The sequence below is a fragment of the Pinus tabuliformis genome, chromosome 5_1 (assembly GCF_031772625.1).
Source record: "Pinus tabuliformis cultivar Carrire ecotype Pingquan chromosome 5_1, CPIR1, whole genome shotgun sequence".
Lineage (NCBI taxonomy): Eukaryota > Viridiplantae > Streptophyta > Pinopsida > Pinales > Pinaceae > Pinus > Pinus tabuliformis.
This window is the reverse complement of record NC_142305.1, coordinates 232,266,082-232,283,456: the sequence shown is the minus strand read 5'-3', so window position 1 is coordinate 232,283,456 and position 17,375 is coordinate 232,266,082. Positions and strand designations below refer to the sequence as shown.

Below are 17,375 nucleotides of genomic sequence, written 5' to 3'. Positions count from 1 at the left end.
CAATGTCTTCTTCTTTCTTTCTTATTAATGCTTTGATGCCTTTGGGATCCTTGGGATCATGTCCCAGCTCTATGATAATTTCTTCGAGGGATTTAATTCTGTTATCCTTAGCCAAAGAGGAATCCTTTTCCAATTCCAATTGGGAAGAAGTGTTATTTAAAGAATTCTGCAATTTATTGGCCAGCAATGCCTTATTTGCCAATGTGGAATATACCATTTCTCTGGTTTCCTTATGTAATTCAATTTGATCCATTGGCTGGACATCCTTGGCCAATACTTCTAGATTGGTCCTGATGTAATCAGCAGCTGACTGTGGCTGCAATATTTTGGGCTTGAAGTGACTCAGGATCATCTTTCCTTCTTGGATGTCATATGCTGACATTAGCCTTTGTTGATTTGTGGGCGCCATCTTCAGAAAGTGATTGTAAAGTTGAATCCTTATTGGCTCATTCTTTGCTTTTATTTCAGTGAATGTTCTCTTAATGTCTGAGCCTTGCTTACTTTGCTGCCTGGCAGAAGAGAATTCCACACTGTGTTGCCTTCCAATCTCCTGCCTGTGTGAACTGGCCGATGTTTCTGTGGCTGGAGATGTATCCTGGCTAACTGCTCTTTCTTCCCTTGGACTGTCTATGATCTCCTGAATGAATTCCTCCTCTGAATGGGGGTTCAATCTCTGCCTTTTTTCCCCTGGTTGGTCTTCAGGACCACTGATCGGTGTGTCTTCTTGCCTATCCCTTTTCTTGCCTCTCTCCTCATTTAGAGGAGTTTGTAGTATAAGGATTTCTGGGGCCTTTGTTTGTGGTGGGGGGACCTGCCCTTGGCCTTGTTCCTTTGATGTAGCTGGCTAGTCTGTCATTGTCTCTTGCTCTGGATCTATTACCTCTTTGCCCTTTGCTGACCCTGTGCTGGCTTTTTGTGTGCGCTACTGAGAAGTCCCTGCAAAAGATGTATCACCTCCTGTGTGCTGGGGCAGTTTGAAGGATACCTGTCCAAAAGAGTCCAGGTCAAGTGTTTTTTCAAGCTCTTTCATTTCTTTTTCCAATTTTTCTTCTTCAATGATCTCTTCAACTATGTGCCTTCTACCCATTCTTGTTGGTTAGCATATTGTTGAATTTCAGGGATTTTGTGATGAACATATGCTATAAGCTTGTTTTTCACTTTCCTATAACTTATGAAATGTTCAGGGTCATATGGTGCCCAATAAAAGCTTTGTTTCAGCAAAAGTTGATCCCTCACAATCTTATCAGCTTCTTCCCAGGCTTCCCTTTTATTGAAGATAAAATGGCCCAATTGATTTCTTATTTTGAGCTGGGCCTTTTTCCTAGCACCATAGAAATGAGTCAAATCTGAACTAATAAGTTGCCTGAAGTATTCCAGGACAAACAGTCTCATAGGGACATACTTTGGCAGCTTGTAAGGAGATAATTCACAGCCATAAATCCTGAACCTGTGTGATTTTGGTAAAATTACCAGTCACCTATACTGTAGTCTTTTGAGAGATGCAAAATTTTCTGCATTTCAGCAGAGAGCCTGGCAGGAGGAGTTGTAATCAATAAAGAGGTGGCCGGATATATGAACAGGTCAATGAACTCACAATATGTATAAGGAGAGTTATGGACTTCATGGAATATTGAGGTCCAAAAAATTACAGACCTCCTTTCTCCTTTGAGGTCCAACTTTCTAAAAGGAATTTGGAAACTATCAGGTTGATTGTACAGCAGCAAATGATATATGTAGGATGTGTATTTGAATACTCTTTCTCTGTCCAGGCTCATGAATTGCTTATGGATTTTATTAGCTATGAAGGTGGCATAATCATATTTGACAGCAGGGGGTTGTCCTGGAGTAAATATAGACATCAAAATTAAGGTAGTCTCATCAATATACTCACTGGTTTGAATCCTAGGATGTAGGATATCATGTCTACAATAAATCTCCCTGCTTCAGTAAACCAAGAATGCAGATAAGGAGGTGGTTGCTCAGGCTGGGAATTTTGTTTCATGAACAATTGTGCTATTCTAGTTATCTCTGAACTTGGCAGTTTGGCACCTTGGTCAAGCAAGAATTCCATAGTGAGAGGAGCCAGACGCTAGGTTGGCTTAAAGTGCAGCATCTCATTTATGGATTGAGGAGTAATATAGAAGAGGACAGTCCCAGATGGAGCCATAATTGCTCTTTGTGTGGGGTCATATTGGCACAGCATAAATGGATGAGATCAGGAAGCACATTTACTGAAGGGAGGTAGTAAATGGGCATGTTCGACTCCCAAATTCCAAAGACATCAGTATTGCTTCTGTAGCTATTCCTAATTTCACAAAAAGCTTGAAGGTGAGGCTTGTCACCAGTCATATCCTTAATTTGTAAATCTCTGTCAGCAAGGGGCATCCATTCCAATTCCTTATGTGGTGCATTCAAGGGGGCAACATTCAGGGCCACTGGAGCCTCCATTTTTCAAATTATTTTATGACTTTTCAACTTGTAGTTAGGGCTTTTGCAGCAATAGTAGGTAAAATGACAGTTTGTGGGGGTTTTTTAAAGAATTTGCAGGCCGAAATAGGCTTGAATTTTAGCTAAATGGGCGAAATTGCAGAGGGAGATGGATTTTGAGGAATTTTTTCGGTAAAATGGATAAAAACAAAGGTTATAGCGCGCAGGTTCGAAAGCGGCATTGTGTTTTTAGTTGTGGAAGTCTGGTTTACTGCGAAAAATGGATAAAACAGGTTGCTTTGTGGAAATAATGTTAAAAACAGGGATGGTTGTGGTATATTTCTCAAGAGTTGTAGACTGGATTTGTGCAATTTTTGTTTTCACGGATTTAAACTCAAAGAAAAACTGGAGATACACAGGGTTCAAGAGCAATTGAGTAAATACCTGCTTCAAATGGGCGCTCTGTGCAAAATGTGGACTGCAGACCGAGTTGAAGGGCCAAGCTGTAGAACAAATTTCACTAGGTGACGGACTGTGTAGTGGAAATGGCGTTTTGAACGTAAAAACCATACAGAAGTCGTGCAGAAGAAACAAATAGAAATGGACAAAAAACGACGTTTTAACGGCTTTTTTAACAAAAATTTGATTTTGGAGGGTTTTTGGCGCGCTTTGGTCGGGTGATGTCAGCATGACGTCATCTTTGTCGGGTAGCAGGGGTACGGAATTTGACTTGGCGTTGACGTGGCGGACACGGCGAATGATACAGTGATGAGGTGGCAGCCAACGTGGGTGGTGACATGGGCGACAACGTCAGCGGCGAGAAAGGAGGGCGGTTTATGGTTTTATCGCACCACTTATTGGACAACGGCGGTTTTGGGCGGAGCGGACGCGATAAACCGTGGAGGCGATGCGTGGATTGTGTACGACAGCAAAACCGTCGATTTCCCGGAGCCTATCATTCGATCATCGAGGGGCTTCCGATATCGACGTGGATCGTTGGATCTACGTGCGATGATCCGACGGATGGCGTACAACAAAACAGGCGGAGGGCTAGTAAATGGGACCCGCGCGACATATTTAATGTTTTGTAATGTTCTGCGGGGTTTTACAATGAAATCAAACTTTAGGCTTGCAGGTTGGTTATTCATTTAACCAATGTTAAATGAATTCCACTGTTATATGCGCGCAGGGAGGGTTGTCACAAGGTTTAGGGTAAACCTTGGACCCCCTAAAACATTAATATATGGCTTTATTTAAGCCCGGGGCAGAGTATTAAAACTATGGGGTTATGTGTATTTTATATATAATAGGGGCGGGGAAAACTTTACATAGGAGTTATATAATATAGTTAGGATGTTAATTTTGGAAATGTTTTCAAACAAAGCACTAAGAAAAAGGTGAAACTTAGGCTTAGGGAATCAAGAGATCCAAGTCATGAACTTTTAGAGACTTAACATGAATGGAAGAAAAGGATTTTTACACAATAAATGTGGCTTCCTTTGCCTAAGTAAACACAAAGTTTTACTTAGTCTTTCTCATAAAATGAAGTGAACTAGGACCACTGAGCAGATCCCAATGTCCTTGAGGGGAAATTAATAAATGTTCTTGGAGGAATTGGAGGGAAATTAGTCATGCTTCCGTTGTTTTGCAGCCACTTTGCCTGGTACCTGTCATATCCATGAGATAAATCATATTCAAAAAGACAAAACTGTTCATGAACTTGCTTCTGCAACATCCAACTGCCTACCCAGCCTAATACACCTAACATTTTTTCTTCCTTTTGATTGGGTGCATTTGAACTAGCAAACCCTTTCTCTCTTGTTTTCTTTTAACTGCCCTCCTATCTAAGTCTGCCCTTATCTCTTCCAAGGGCTTAGATTTAACTGTTGAGCACCCTTGCTTCTCTACCTAACTACTGATCTGCCAAGCTTAAACTGTTTGGACAGAATTCACTCCCTATTTCTAAAACAAGAAATTTAAACATGGGGAGGCCAAGATTGAGCTGTTGGGCCATCCATCAAGTGTGACAGAAGTCACTAATTGCACCTTATGAACTTCTTTGCAAAAAATAGGACAGCAGTGGCATTTTGGACTAGCACACCTTCCTGGTCTTTTCGTTGCGGTTCATTTTCTTTGTTTTTTGACCAATTCATTCTTTTTGCTTCAAGGCATACCCTCTTTTCATTTTTTAAATTTTTTATTTTTTGAAAATATGGAACCTTTGCAGCATGGAAAGGATGATAATATTTGGCATTTCCACAGTGAATCATGAAATATGACACCTATTGGTATAAGAACCTAACAGGTGCAACCACAGACTTTGGCTTCCAATCCCTAGGCCAAAGTTGGAACCAAGAAATTGTGAAATCCATCTTTGTATGCGCTATTATGGGTATGTTTCTGATCCTTCTAAAACTCTTGATGAAGGACCCTCGTGTTGTGTTTGTAGGGTGTTGGTCTCAATTTCAAGTAGATTTATGCGAACTTTGAATTGTTTTTTCATATGGCATATCACTTGGCCTACCGGCAGATTCGAACTTTTCCTTTCAACCTCTAGACTCTGTATTTAAGTGATGGATTGGGCGAGGGGTAATTCTCTGCTTTTGCAGATTACTTGTCTTGAAGGAAATTGTGGATGTAATTGCTTTTGTGGGTGTGATACTACTCGTAGTGTTAGACATTTCTTTAGAGCGGCTCTTAGGGCACGAGGGTTTTCTCTAGTTTAGGGCGAGGTCGCACCTCCTCAGCCTTAGAGTAGGAGCGAGTCAATTTTCCTTGGCCCCTCCAACCTCTAACCCTATCAACTACATCTATTGTAATCTCAGTCTTGAATCTGGCAATGTGAGTGGTCTCTAGTCTGAGGGAGAGTCCATCCTTTGGGAGTTTGGTTTCCAGTGGGTCATTTTGCACTTGATTGTCTTGCAAATTATAGTTGTATCACGGGTAAATGCATCACTTCATGGTGCAAGGCTTCTGATATATTTAGTCCATGCTTTGTCTTCAATCATTTTGTTTTAAATGAAGGGGCTTGATGGCCAGCTGACATGGTGGATGTAAAGAGGGAACAGCAGAACATGAGATTTCACATGGCACAATTGGACAATAGGCTAGCAAAAATAGATAGACACATTCCTTGTATCACACCCCCAGCTCCTTTAGGCTCAAGTGTCAGGGATCTGACACCAGTTGACTCTTTTGATTAGTTGTTTTTATATTTGCATGTATGAAGCTATACTCTGTAGGTTGGATATCGTATGTTGGACTGATGACGATGTTCTCTCTTTTGAGACTCTAAAATTTCTAAGGACTCAAATTTTGGACTAAGTACTCAAACCTCTTTTTTTAGTGCAAAACTTGAGGAAAGGTGAAGTAGAATCACAAAGCCATATAACCATATGCACAACAAATTAACACACAAAAAGTACACTGGCGGAAAAGGCAGAGAGCCATCATGTGGTCTCTCATGCTCATGTAATTCACATTTTTCAAAAAATTTAATAATACATTTAAATACATGAGTAAGTGGTCTTAATATAGTGCGTCTATCTTAGACTCACTTGTTGGAGACAATTTCTCAACTTACACACTAATTTAGGAGAGCTAGTTGGAGAGAATCTCTCATCCAAACTAGATTCCTTAGTTTGAGGAATTCTCATGATTTTATTTATTTTATTTAATAATTGGATTTATTATTGATTTTTAAGAGAATGAGGCTAACATTCCCCCCCCAATGATAAATCCAAAACGAACAAGGAACCATCTTCCAAGTTCTCAAGTTGATCCTCAAAAACATTTGCCTGAAAAACCGCCAAAGCTGGATGCTGAAAAAAACTCAAATCTGAAGAGAACATGAATCAGCTGCATGTCTGATTCATCTATGAATGTCGCTTGACAACTTCATCACGTGCCAAGCTGCAAAAAGATCCAACTGTCCTTTGCTTGAAAACAACATCCAGTGTCCACTGACACAATTTGATGAACACCCACTGGCGTATTTGCTGATGATGATCGCCCACTGGCTGATGGTGATGCCCACTGGTTGCTTCATTGATGTTGTCGAGACTTTTAGTCTGACAACCACTTGTCAATTTCATTGACATTTCCCCCCTTTATCGGCTGAAAGGAGAGGCAATCTTCTCCAAAATATATCTGAACTCCCCCCCGTAGGTGGAGTATTTCACTGGTGTACTCCCTTGTTTAACTGCACGAGAGTACCATCTTCATTTGATTGTTGGCCGCAATATGTGTGAGTGAATTTGATTGTAAAACTTGTACAATCTTCTGGCTATGGATGACCATTCCCAGGGATCAATCCATGAATAATTTATCTTCAATCTGGCTGACTGTCGTTGGTTGCAACATTGCTCTGATGTATGATTTGACTTGCCATAATGGCTACAAGGATGGAGATCAAAAAATTGATTTTCCAGATGACCGGTTATTTGACAATGAGAACATTTTGGTTTGTCTGCAACTTGAGTTTGTGTGCATTTTTGTTTGTCTGCAACTTCAGTTTATGTGCATTGACGTCGGTCTGCAAGTTGCTGAGAACTTGTTGAGGTGATTTGTTCAAGTAATCTAGCACTGACGAACTAAATGGGCTTTGAATAATCAGGGATATGTAAGTTGTCATTATCTTTGACATATCCTAGGCCTTTCTTCCCATGGCTTGATGATGGGTTTGGAAGAAAGTTGAACTAGAACAACTTCAACACTTAAAGCTGGTTGGATGAATGAAGTCGAATGATCAATTTGTCCCTAGATTGGTCAAAGACTTGGAAGCAACACGCTTCTCTTGCAACTCATTTCTTTGCAGTTGTGACTCCAGTTGAAGGAACTCAATCGTTTCATGTGCATGTTGAATATGCACTTGAATGTCAGCAAGAGTGGTTTTGTTGATGTGCACCATGTCACCGGCTGATGATAACATTAAATTGTTAATAATTTGGGACAACTGAATGTGTGTCGCCATGTTGCCTTGCTTACTTTGAAGTTAGGCTCGCTTGTCGTAGAAGTCATGCTTGAAAAAATTGCTCACTTGAGTTGATCACTGAAATGACATGCTTGCTTGTACTGGTTGTTGATTGCTGATGCTTTTAAACACTTGCTTGAATTGTTGATTGTACGCTTGCTTGATGACGATCGCTTTGCTTGAATGAAACGTTATGAATGCTTTAATGAACTTTACACAGGCTCGCTTGTTGTGCATTGAACTGTTGTACTTGATTTGGTTACTTGACACGCTCGCTTGATCTTAGATTGTTTGAATGACACGCTCGCTTGCTTTGCTTGCACTTACTTGATTGATTATTGACACTTTGTGCTTTCTTGAATGTACTCACTGAATGTGTTGATTTTAAAAAAGAAAGGTTGTCAAACACTGTCGAAAATGCACCCAAATGATAAATGTTCAAGTGACAACTGACTTGACTTAATGTATGCACTGTAACAAATCAAATGAGGGTGTCGATTACAACCAAAAATGCACTCGAACAATTCAGTTTAAAACAATTTTATCTGCAAGTGAAACAAAAGTGTTGTCGATGTCATTAGGCTTGAAGTGCTTGATTTGTAGCGTCCTTAACTTGATGGCGTGAATTCGCTGTTGTGAAATGTTGTTGCAGAATATTACTTTTATCAAGTCGATGATGTGATGCTTTGTGCTTATGAACTTAATTGATTATGGGAGCTTTGATTTCAGGAGCTTGATCAATGACTTGTATATGTAAACTTTCTTATGTGCATGTAGTTGTTTTGTTTAAGCAAAAGAGAGTGTTTTACAAATTCGACTCAAATCATGCAAGCACATTCACGACACAGAGTGTACCTATGATCCCCTTATTCAATTTCAGGCGAATCCAGGACACGATCACAACAAAAAGATATGTTTTTATTAACCTTCGAGATACATCATCATGACAGTGTCTTCAATGAGGCGTCTCAAGCACAGACTGAGAACTCCTTGGCGTCAAATTGTCTTCAAAAACTGACTCTAAAACAATGATAATGCCAAGCTCAAGCGTCAAAGTTAACTTTAATATTTGCTTTACCTCTCTTCAAAATTACCTTATTTCTCCAAAACACAAAATCAATACACCTTATGAACTAATCCTCTTTCTTATCCCACTCCTTATATCTCCCAAAATTATCCACCATTATCACTCCAAAAAAAATTACATTGAATTTTCTAAGACTCCTTTATGACTTTCAAATTCTCTATATTTGAGATATATTGTGGACAACTTGCATTAAAAAGTATTATTTTAAAAAGAATTTAACTTCATGTTTTGCGTCTCCACAATTGTTATCTATTTAAGAACCAATGTACCTCTACCTTGCAGATTCGAATCAATGATTTTCGGTTGTAATAACTAATATCAATGGGAAAATCACACCTTTCACTCCTCCAATTTCTTCTTGATGTTCACGTGGAGGAAACTCCTTCAACACAGCAATGTGAAGAGCCACGTAGGGATCATTCAACTGACATATTCATGCTATCACGATTTGCTTCTGGCGTTGCTGAGATGTCGTGGATGCTACACACTGCGCTTTGCTTATCCCAAAACGTGCTGCTAACGCTAATTTTAACAACTCAACAGTGTTGTTGTGGACAACGGGGAGTCTGGTCGTGGGCTGGTGCTGCTCTGTTGTCGGTTCAACAATGGTGCGACTCTACAGTTTACAAAGCGCGCTATGAGAACCAGCTCTTGATCCACTGCTGATTCGTTGAAGATCTCGTGACATAAAACCTCGGATTAGCCGACACAATGGCATCCTAAAATGCTTAATATAGGCGCTCACCAAAACAACGTTGTTTGCATCACAGTTGTCACATGAAGAAAATGTTCTCACACTACACAAAAAAACTCCAAATAGTTATAACTGCAACAGTTCATCTATGCAATGCTTGAAGGCTTCCGCTGCTTCTCATACAACTAGGGTCATCGTAGAACAATTGGTTTTTTTTCGTAGACCTTTTCATGACCTCTTCTTCGATTCCAGCAAAGAAACCTCATTCGTTTCTTCTTTCGTTTTTTCCGCCTTTGGCCCTTCTTCATGCTGCTCTATCCACTGGATTTTATTCTCCCTAATCGTCGTATTCTTATACCTATACACCATCAAGGCTGTTAGGGGAATTTAGTCAACAGCCTGCAATAATTGAATGAAGAGGAACCTTCAATTTCATGGTTGGAGAAGGCGGTGAATGAGCTCTGGTTGGCGTGTCATCTTCATGCCTTTATCAGATACCATTTCATTGCAGTCATCTCTCCGGACTAGTGTTCTTGTAAAGAGCTTCTACCCATTGTCTCATGGAAAAATTTTAGTAAACTTCGTCAAGATTAACAGCGATAAACTGCCTTCAAGATGGAAGACTGGATTGCAATTTTCCAGCCGACTAGCTGCCAAATTCAGGCATCTGATAGTGCTCGGATCGGTCGTGATCAAGGCTATTGCGGCAATTTTAGCAGTAGAGAATGTCTTTCCTGTATTGCAAGAAGAGAACATAACTATAAACAATGGAGTACAGAGCGGATTAGATATAATCTTTGTCAGTGATACGGAAGAAATGCCATCCAAGAAAGATGAACAAGGGATGAGAATCCATAATGGCAATAAAGGAAAAGTGCCCTGGAACAAAGGCAGAAAGCACAGCCCAGAAACTCTTGCTCTGATACCACATGAAGAAGAATCACAAAGCCTTATAACCATATGCACAACAAATTAACACACAAAAAGTAAACTGGCGGAAAAGGCAGAGAGCCATGATGTGGTCTCATGCTCATGTAATTCACATTATTCAAAAAATTTAATAATACACTTAAATACATGAGTAAGTGATCTTAAGATAGTGCGTATATCTTAGACTCACTTGGTTGAGACAATTTCTCAACTTACACACGAATTTAGGAAAGCTAGTTGGAGAGAATCTCTCATCCAAACTAGATTCCTTAGTTTGAGGAATTCTCATGATTTTGTTTATTTAATTTAATAATTGGATTTATTATTGATTTTTAAGAGAGTGAGGCTAACAAAAGGTTTGCACCTCGAGAGATTTGATCCCTCTTGGTGCTTGATAGATCTAGAGTTAAGATGGATCTAGGTTGGTTTCAGTCGTGTGCGGCCAAAGAAAATCTAACGAACATATGATTAAATTTATCAATAATATGTAAATTCATCTAATATTAATATAATCATTTTAAATATGCTAAATGATTAATCTAGTCATTTTAATTTTAAATTTGCTTAGTTACTTCAATTTGTTGAGATGATAAATATTGTTAATAACTTTAATGATGAAATTAAAATTTTGAATGTAGAATGACAATGTAATACTGTTGAATGATAGAAAATGTGAATACTAAGAATATTGTCAATTACAAATAATCTTCATTGTGATTAATCTCAAACTATTTTTGTCTACTATTATTAATGTCACCCTTGTTACTTTTGTCATCTTTTCATATTGATTATATGAAAAAGACATGTTAAATCGTAAACCATTTAAACCTTTAGCTCGAGCTATTGTAGTAAACATCATACCTTTTCTCTCTTTCTCTCCAATATTAATAGGTTGAATTACCATAACACAAAAACCAATGTACATTGTCAATATTTTTTTGTGCTTACACTGAAATCAATGCACAATGTTAATCCAATCACTTTAAAATTAATGTACTATCATACATCCAATTACATCAAATCAGAAATCAACATTTACACTGAAATCAATGCATCTAATGCAAGCAATCAAATAAGATTAGAAATCAATATTTACACTCAAATCAATGCATCTAGTGCAAGTAAGCAAATAGGATTATAAACCAACATCTACACTAAAATCAATGCATGTAATGCAAACAATCAAATAGGATCAGGAATCACCATCTACACTGAAATCAATGCATTTAGTGCAAGCAATCAAATAGGATTATAAATCATCTACATTTAAATCAATGCATCTAGTGCAAGCAATCAAATATTATTAGAAATCAACATCTACATTGAAATCAATGCATCTAGTGCAAGCAATCAAATAGGATTAGAAATCACCATCTACACTGAAATCAATGCATTTAGTGCAAACAATCAAATAGGATTAGAAATCATCTATATTGAAATCAATGCATCTAGTGCAAGCAATCAAATATCATTAGAAATCAACATCTACACTAAAATCAATGCATCTAGTGCAAGCAATCAAATAGGATTAGAAATCACCATCTACACTGAAATCAATGCATCTAGTGCAAGAAATCTTCTTCCCTCTCTCCCCCCTCCATCTATATCTATATCTCCCTCCATCTCTCCTTCTTTGTCTCTCTATCTCAACCCCCAAACACACACGCTATCTCGTTCCACATCTATCAATCTCTCTGTCCTTCCCTCCCTCTCTCCATCTCTTTCTTCTTCCCTCTCTTCACTTTCCATCTATATCTCTATCTCCCTTTGCCTCTCTATATGACCCCTAAAACATACACTCTTTCTCCAATCTATTTATCTATCCCTCCCTCCTCCTCTCCCTCTCTCTCTCTCTCTCTCTCTTCCCCTTATCTCCCTCTCCCCCACTTCTATCTCAACATCTACATTGAAATCAATGCATCTAGTGCAAGCAATCAAATAGGATTAGAAATCACCATCTACACTGAAATCAATGCATTTAGTGCAAGCAATCAAATAGGATTAGAAATCATCTACATTGAAATCAATGCATCTAGTGCAAGCAATCAAATAGGATTAGAAATCACCATCTACACTGAAATCAATGCATCTAGTGCAAGAAATCTTCTTCGCTCTCTCCCCCCTCCATCTCTCCTTCTTTGTCTCTCTATATCACCCCCCCAAACACACACGCTCTCTCCCTCCCTCCCTCTATCCATTTCTCTCTGTCCCTCCCTCCCTCTATCCATTTCTCTCTTCTTCCCTCTCTCCACTTTCCATCTATATCTCTATCTCCCTTTGTCTCTCTATATCACCCCAAAACATACACTCTCTTTCTCCAATCTATCTATCTATCTCGCTCTCTCTCTTTGTCCTCTCTCCCTCTCTCTCTGTCCTCTCCCTCTCTCTCCATCTTCCTTATCATTCCCTCTCTCTCTCCATCTTTCTCTCTCTATTTCTTTCTTCTTACCTCCCTCTCTCTGCCCCTCCAACTCCATCTCTCTTTCCCTCCCTCTCTTTGCGCTCTCTCTCTCTCTCTCTCCACCCTCCAACTCTATTACTATATCCCTCCATCTCTCCTTCTTTGTCTCTTTATCTCATCCCCAAACATACACACTCTCTCTCCATCTCTCCCTTGTCACTCCCTCTCTCTCCACTTCTCACTCTCTATGTATTTCTTCTTCCCTCCCTCTCTCCCCTCTAACTCCATCTCCCTAAACCTCCCTCTCTCCTCCTCTCTCCCTCCCTCTCTCATCTTCCTCTCTCTCTCGCGTTCTCTCCTACCTCCCTCTCTCTTCGCCATCACTCTCTCTCTCTCTCACTGACCTCCAATCCTCTCTCTTCCCCCATCACTCTCCTCCTCTCTCTCAAGTTTTGTCTCTCGTTCTTCCTCTCTCTCCCTTTCTCTCCTACCTCCCTCTCTCTTCCCCATCTCTCTCTCTCTCTCTCTCTCTCTCTCTCGCTATGTTACTATATCCCTCCCTCTCCCCTTCTTTCTCCCCCTTCTCTCTATCTCTCCTTTGTCTCTTTATCTCGCCCCTAAACAAACACTCTCTCTCCCCAGCTCTCCCTTGTCACTCCCTCTCTCTCCACTTCTCACTCTCTATGTCTTTCTTCTGCCCTCCCTCTATCCCCCTCCAACTCCATCTCTCTATCCCTCCCTCTCTCCTCCTCTCTCTCATCCTTCCTCTCTCTCCTTTTCTCTCCTACCTCCCTCTCTCTTCCCCATCTCTCTCTCTCTGCCTCAAATCCTCTCACTATATCCCTCCCTCTCTCCTTCTCTCTCCCCCCTCCATCTATGTCTCCCTCTCTTACCCTTCTTTACCTCTCTCTCTCCATTCCTCCTCTCCCCTCTCCTTCAGTTTATCTCCATTTCTCCCTTGTCACTCCCCCTATCTCTCCACCTCTATCACTCTACGTCTTTGTTCTTCTCTCCCATATATATCTAGAGTTAATACATATCAAGATATATTTATATATATTATAATATAACAAATTTAATATTGTATTAATCCAAAGATATTAAATTTAATAATATTAATATGAATGTTAGATTTAATAACAATAATAATATTAACATTAGGGTTAATAATGTTTTTTTTGCATGGTATTAATAATAATTTGGCCCATGTCCGCTTAGGGGTAGCTCAATTGGCAATGGTCGTGGAAATGAAGTCTCACAGAACCGGAAATCTTGGGTTCAAATATTGTACTATCCCCATGATCAAGGTGAGAAGTTGGACATTATGAAAATGTAGTCCTACCAAGCTTACAAAAAAAATTGGCCCAGAGGCTTCACCTAAATAAAACCTCTTTTTTGAGTGTTAGTAAGTATAAAGAGGTTTATGGAATAAATATAAAAAGAGATTTTACTTATTTACCATGCCTCTAGTTTATTTATATTTTTATTTATTTATCATCTCTCTTTTATTTACCATGGTATTTGGCCCATAGGCTTGGTATATAATTAAATGTTGATTTCTAATCATATTTGATATATTTTTATTTATTTACCATACCTCTTTTATATTTATTTGGCCCATAGACTTCACCTAAATAAAACCCTTTTTTTAGTTTTCCTAGAAATAAAGAGGTTTATAGAGTAAATATAAAAAGAGGTTTTATTTATTTACCATACCTCTAGTTTATTTATATTTTTATTTATTTACCATACCTCTAGAGTAAATATAAAAAAATGTTTTATTTATTTACCATACCTCTGGTTTATTTATATTTTTATTTATTTACCATACCTCTGGTTTTAGTGTTCATAAGCCTCTTTATATATTTTTTATTTATTTACCATACCTCATTTTTTATTTACTTACCATGTCTCTTATTTTTGTGTTCGTTAACCTCTTTATATTTTAAATTTATATTGTATTTATACATTGCTTGAGTGGGCCTAATGGTTAAGAGTACTGATTTCCTCTTAAGAGGTCACAAGTTCAAAACCAGAAGGGGGTAGAGTATATATGCCTTTGTAGACTTAACAGTGAAATTGCTACGCTGAGGTGGGTCCCTTGTCCCACAAACAAGGGGGTCTCATACACCAATTTCGTGTCTCGCTTGGTGGTGACCTTAAAAACAGATATTATTATTATTATTATTATTATTACATAATAATAATTAGATTGTTTTTAAATAGGGTCCACAATAGACTAAAAATGTTAAATATTAAACATTATGTTTACATTTACATTTACGTTTACATGTTTAAGTTTTTAAGTGAGATCTACCCCATACTGGGTTGTAGAGGGCCTCTCGGCTGAAAAAAGAATAACAAGAGATCTACCCCATAGTGGGTTGTAGAGGGCCTCTTGGCTGAAAAAAGAATAACAAACTTTTATTGTCTTCTCTGAGAAGGTTTTAAATACCCGATATAGAGTGCCTCCCAGCTGAAAGAACAATAACAAACTTGTATTGTCTTCCCTAAGAAGTTTTTAGGTGAGATCTACCCCATACTGGCTGTAGAGTGCCTCTCAGCTGAAAGAAGAATAACAAACTTGTATTGTCTTCCCTAAGAATAACAAGATAACAAACTTGTATCGTCTTCCCCAACCCACCGTCCCCTAAAAAAAATTGGGGTGCACTTCAGCCAATCCAATCCAAGGATGCGTCCCCCCTCACTGCCTTTCCCCAATTCCCCAAAACAGAACAACATAGGTGTTATCTAATACCTTTTTGAATTTTGACCAACCCGTGGTCACATAATATTCCTGACTATCCAAAATTAAATAGTAACACTTTAATCTAAAGTTGTAGCTCTGGAGAAATTGAAGAATTTATGGATCGAAGTAAACTTCTTCTAAAAGTTCACATGTTTGTTGATTTAGTCAAAAGATTTGGCCACAAGTTTGTAGAATTTTTAAATATAAAATGACATTTTTACATTTTAAATTTACAAAGACATTCAGATGTAAAAAATAAAGTAGCGAATTTTTTTGGCAGACTAACTTTGTATTGTACACCATAGAAGTTTAATAGGATATTCATCGTTCTAGGTGAAATTTGGGGAAAAACGGTTATGTAAAATTTTAGGGAAAATAAGCACAATTGCGCAAAGGTAGAACCTAAAATTCTCTCTTTATTCATTATCATAGTAACAGTCGTCTGTTGTCAGACTCATTTGTAAATTAACTGCACAAAGAAGAATTTGATACAGAGATACTAATAGTCCCCACTGCCCAGCACTTTTACAGCTAAAAGTCAGTTTAAACTATAGTTCTTGAGAAACTTTAGCCACTAATTTCCTTCCCGGGATAAGGCGATATAGAAAATTTTAGGAAGGCTAACTTCTCTTTTAAGGACAAAAAAATTAATGAAAGTAAAAGAAAACCTGAAAGCCCTTGCAGCAGCAGTCCATCTGCGAGCAATTGACGATGCACCGCACGAGACTCCATACCTCTGTACCGCAACCTGCGTTTCAGACAACCACATACACATTGTATATCCACCTGCCAGTTTCTACTGTTCCGGTATTTGAGCTATGGAAACACAAACAAATTTAAAGCCAAAATACGGCTAAGGTTCGAAACCTGTGGGAGGCCAATTCCATTTAGTTTGGTCCGGGATTGCCTGAGAATGCCCGCTAACGCCATCAATCAAGAGAATTTCAAAAACAGTATAAGCAAACAAGCAAAAGGTTCAAGGAAAAAACAGGCAGGAAGTTTTATTATTGTGATTTTACGGACAATCATAGGGATGTTGAGAATGTCGGCATGGGGCAGAGGCTGGCCTCTAGAGCCTTCTTTTCTTTATTCCAAACCTTCCAAAACCTCAAGAGGGAACACAATTGCGTGGGATCATGACCGGCTAGCGCCGGTGGTGCTCTTTCTCTGTAGTTGCCACGTTTGCGCCACACTGCAGCGTTTCAGAGGTTGCCTTATAATTAAAATAAAGATGATTTTCTTATAATTTACATAATATTTTAAATTTTGTGAGAATGATTAATGTTTATTTAGAGTGAGAGAGTATTTAAAATTCTTTAAATTTTAATGTTAGAAAAATATTTTAAAAAGTGTTTAAAAATTATTATAGTTATTTAAAAGGTTAAGAAAGTTAATAATGTGATAATATTTTTAAAGTATTTTGCATTTTCAAACTTTTTTTTAGTGAGAGACTCTTTTATTTTATAGTAGTGTGGGAATTGATTAATATTGAGTTTTATTATGAAGTTTATGAGAATATTTTTTTTTAATAATGTTTATTTTTTTCTTTACACTAGTTAAGACTAAGAAGTAAATTTTGTTTCTAATATTTGGGTTAATCACCTCCTTATAATATCTTAACTTGGTTTTTTTCTAACTCTTTATCACCCCACGATTTTTCCTTAAATTTTAATGTAATAATATTTGTAAAATATTATCCTTATTCTCCAAAATGATCTTCTCTTTTATTCCTCAATGGTCTAGCCAAGATCGGGAATCCTATTGCCATCACCGCATGAGTTGAATGTAATTGTTTTCTTTAGAGAAGTTTAGGAAGCATCTTGCCCTCCATGTTGTTTAAATTTTTCTTATACATAAAATACCTAGTCATAGCCATGTTCTCAATGAGGGAAAGGCTTGCTTCAATGGGGAGAATAGGATAGGGTGTATTTCCTTTAATCTTGATATTGTAGGCTATAAACTACATTTGAATCTCTTCTATCTTCTTCCATGACTCTCTAGATACACTACAATTCCAAACCTCACATTCATATAAAATTACAAGAGTGACGAGAGCCTCAAAGAGGGTTTTTTTTTTTTAATAGTCCATGTCAATAAAATCTATTGTATGCAATT

The 17,375-nt window shown here is 38.1% G+C and overlaps 1 protein-coding gene across 1 annotated transcript in view; it reads right to left on the bottom strand.

The window, feature by feature from the left end:
* LOC149164257 (heat shock 70 kDa protein, mitochondrial-like) overlaps positions 1 to 16,367 on the bottom strand; it is a 62,856-nt gene extending 46,489 nt beyond the window's left edge. The window contains exons 1-2 of the mRNA XM_089432006.1: positions 16,128 to 16,367; positions 15,929 to 16,008 (exon numbers count right to left, since the gene is read on the bottom strand). Of these exons, the coding sequence (XP_089288132.1) occupies positions 15,929 to 16,008; positions 16,128 to 16,190 (143 nt within the window). The 5' untranslated portion in view covers positions 16,191 to 16,367. The remainder of the gene's footprint in view (positions 1 to 15,928; positions 16,009 to 16,127) is intronic.
* Between the last annotated feature and the right edge of the window lie 1,008 nt (positions 16,368 to 17,375).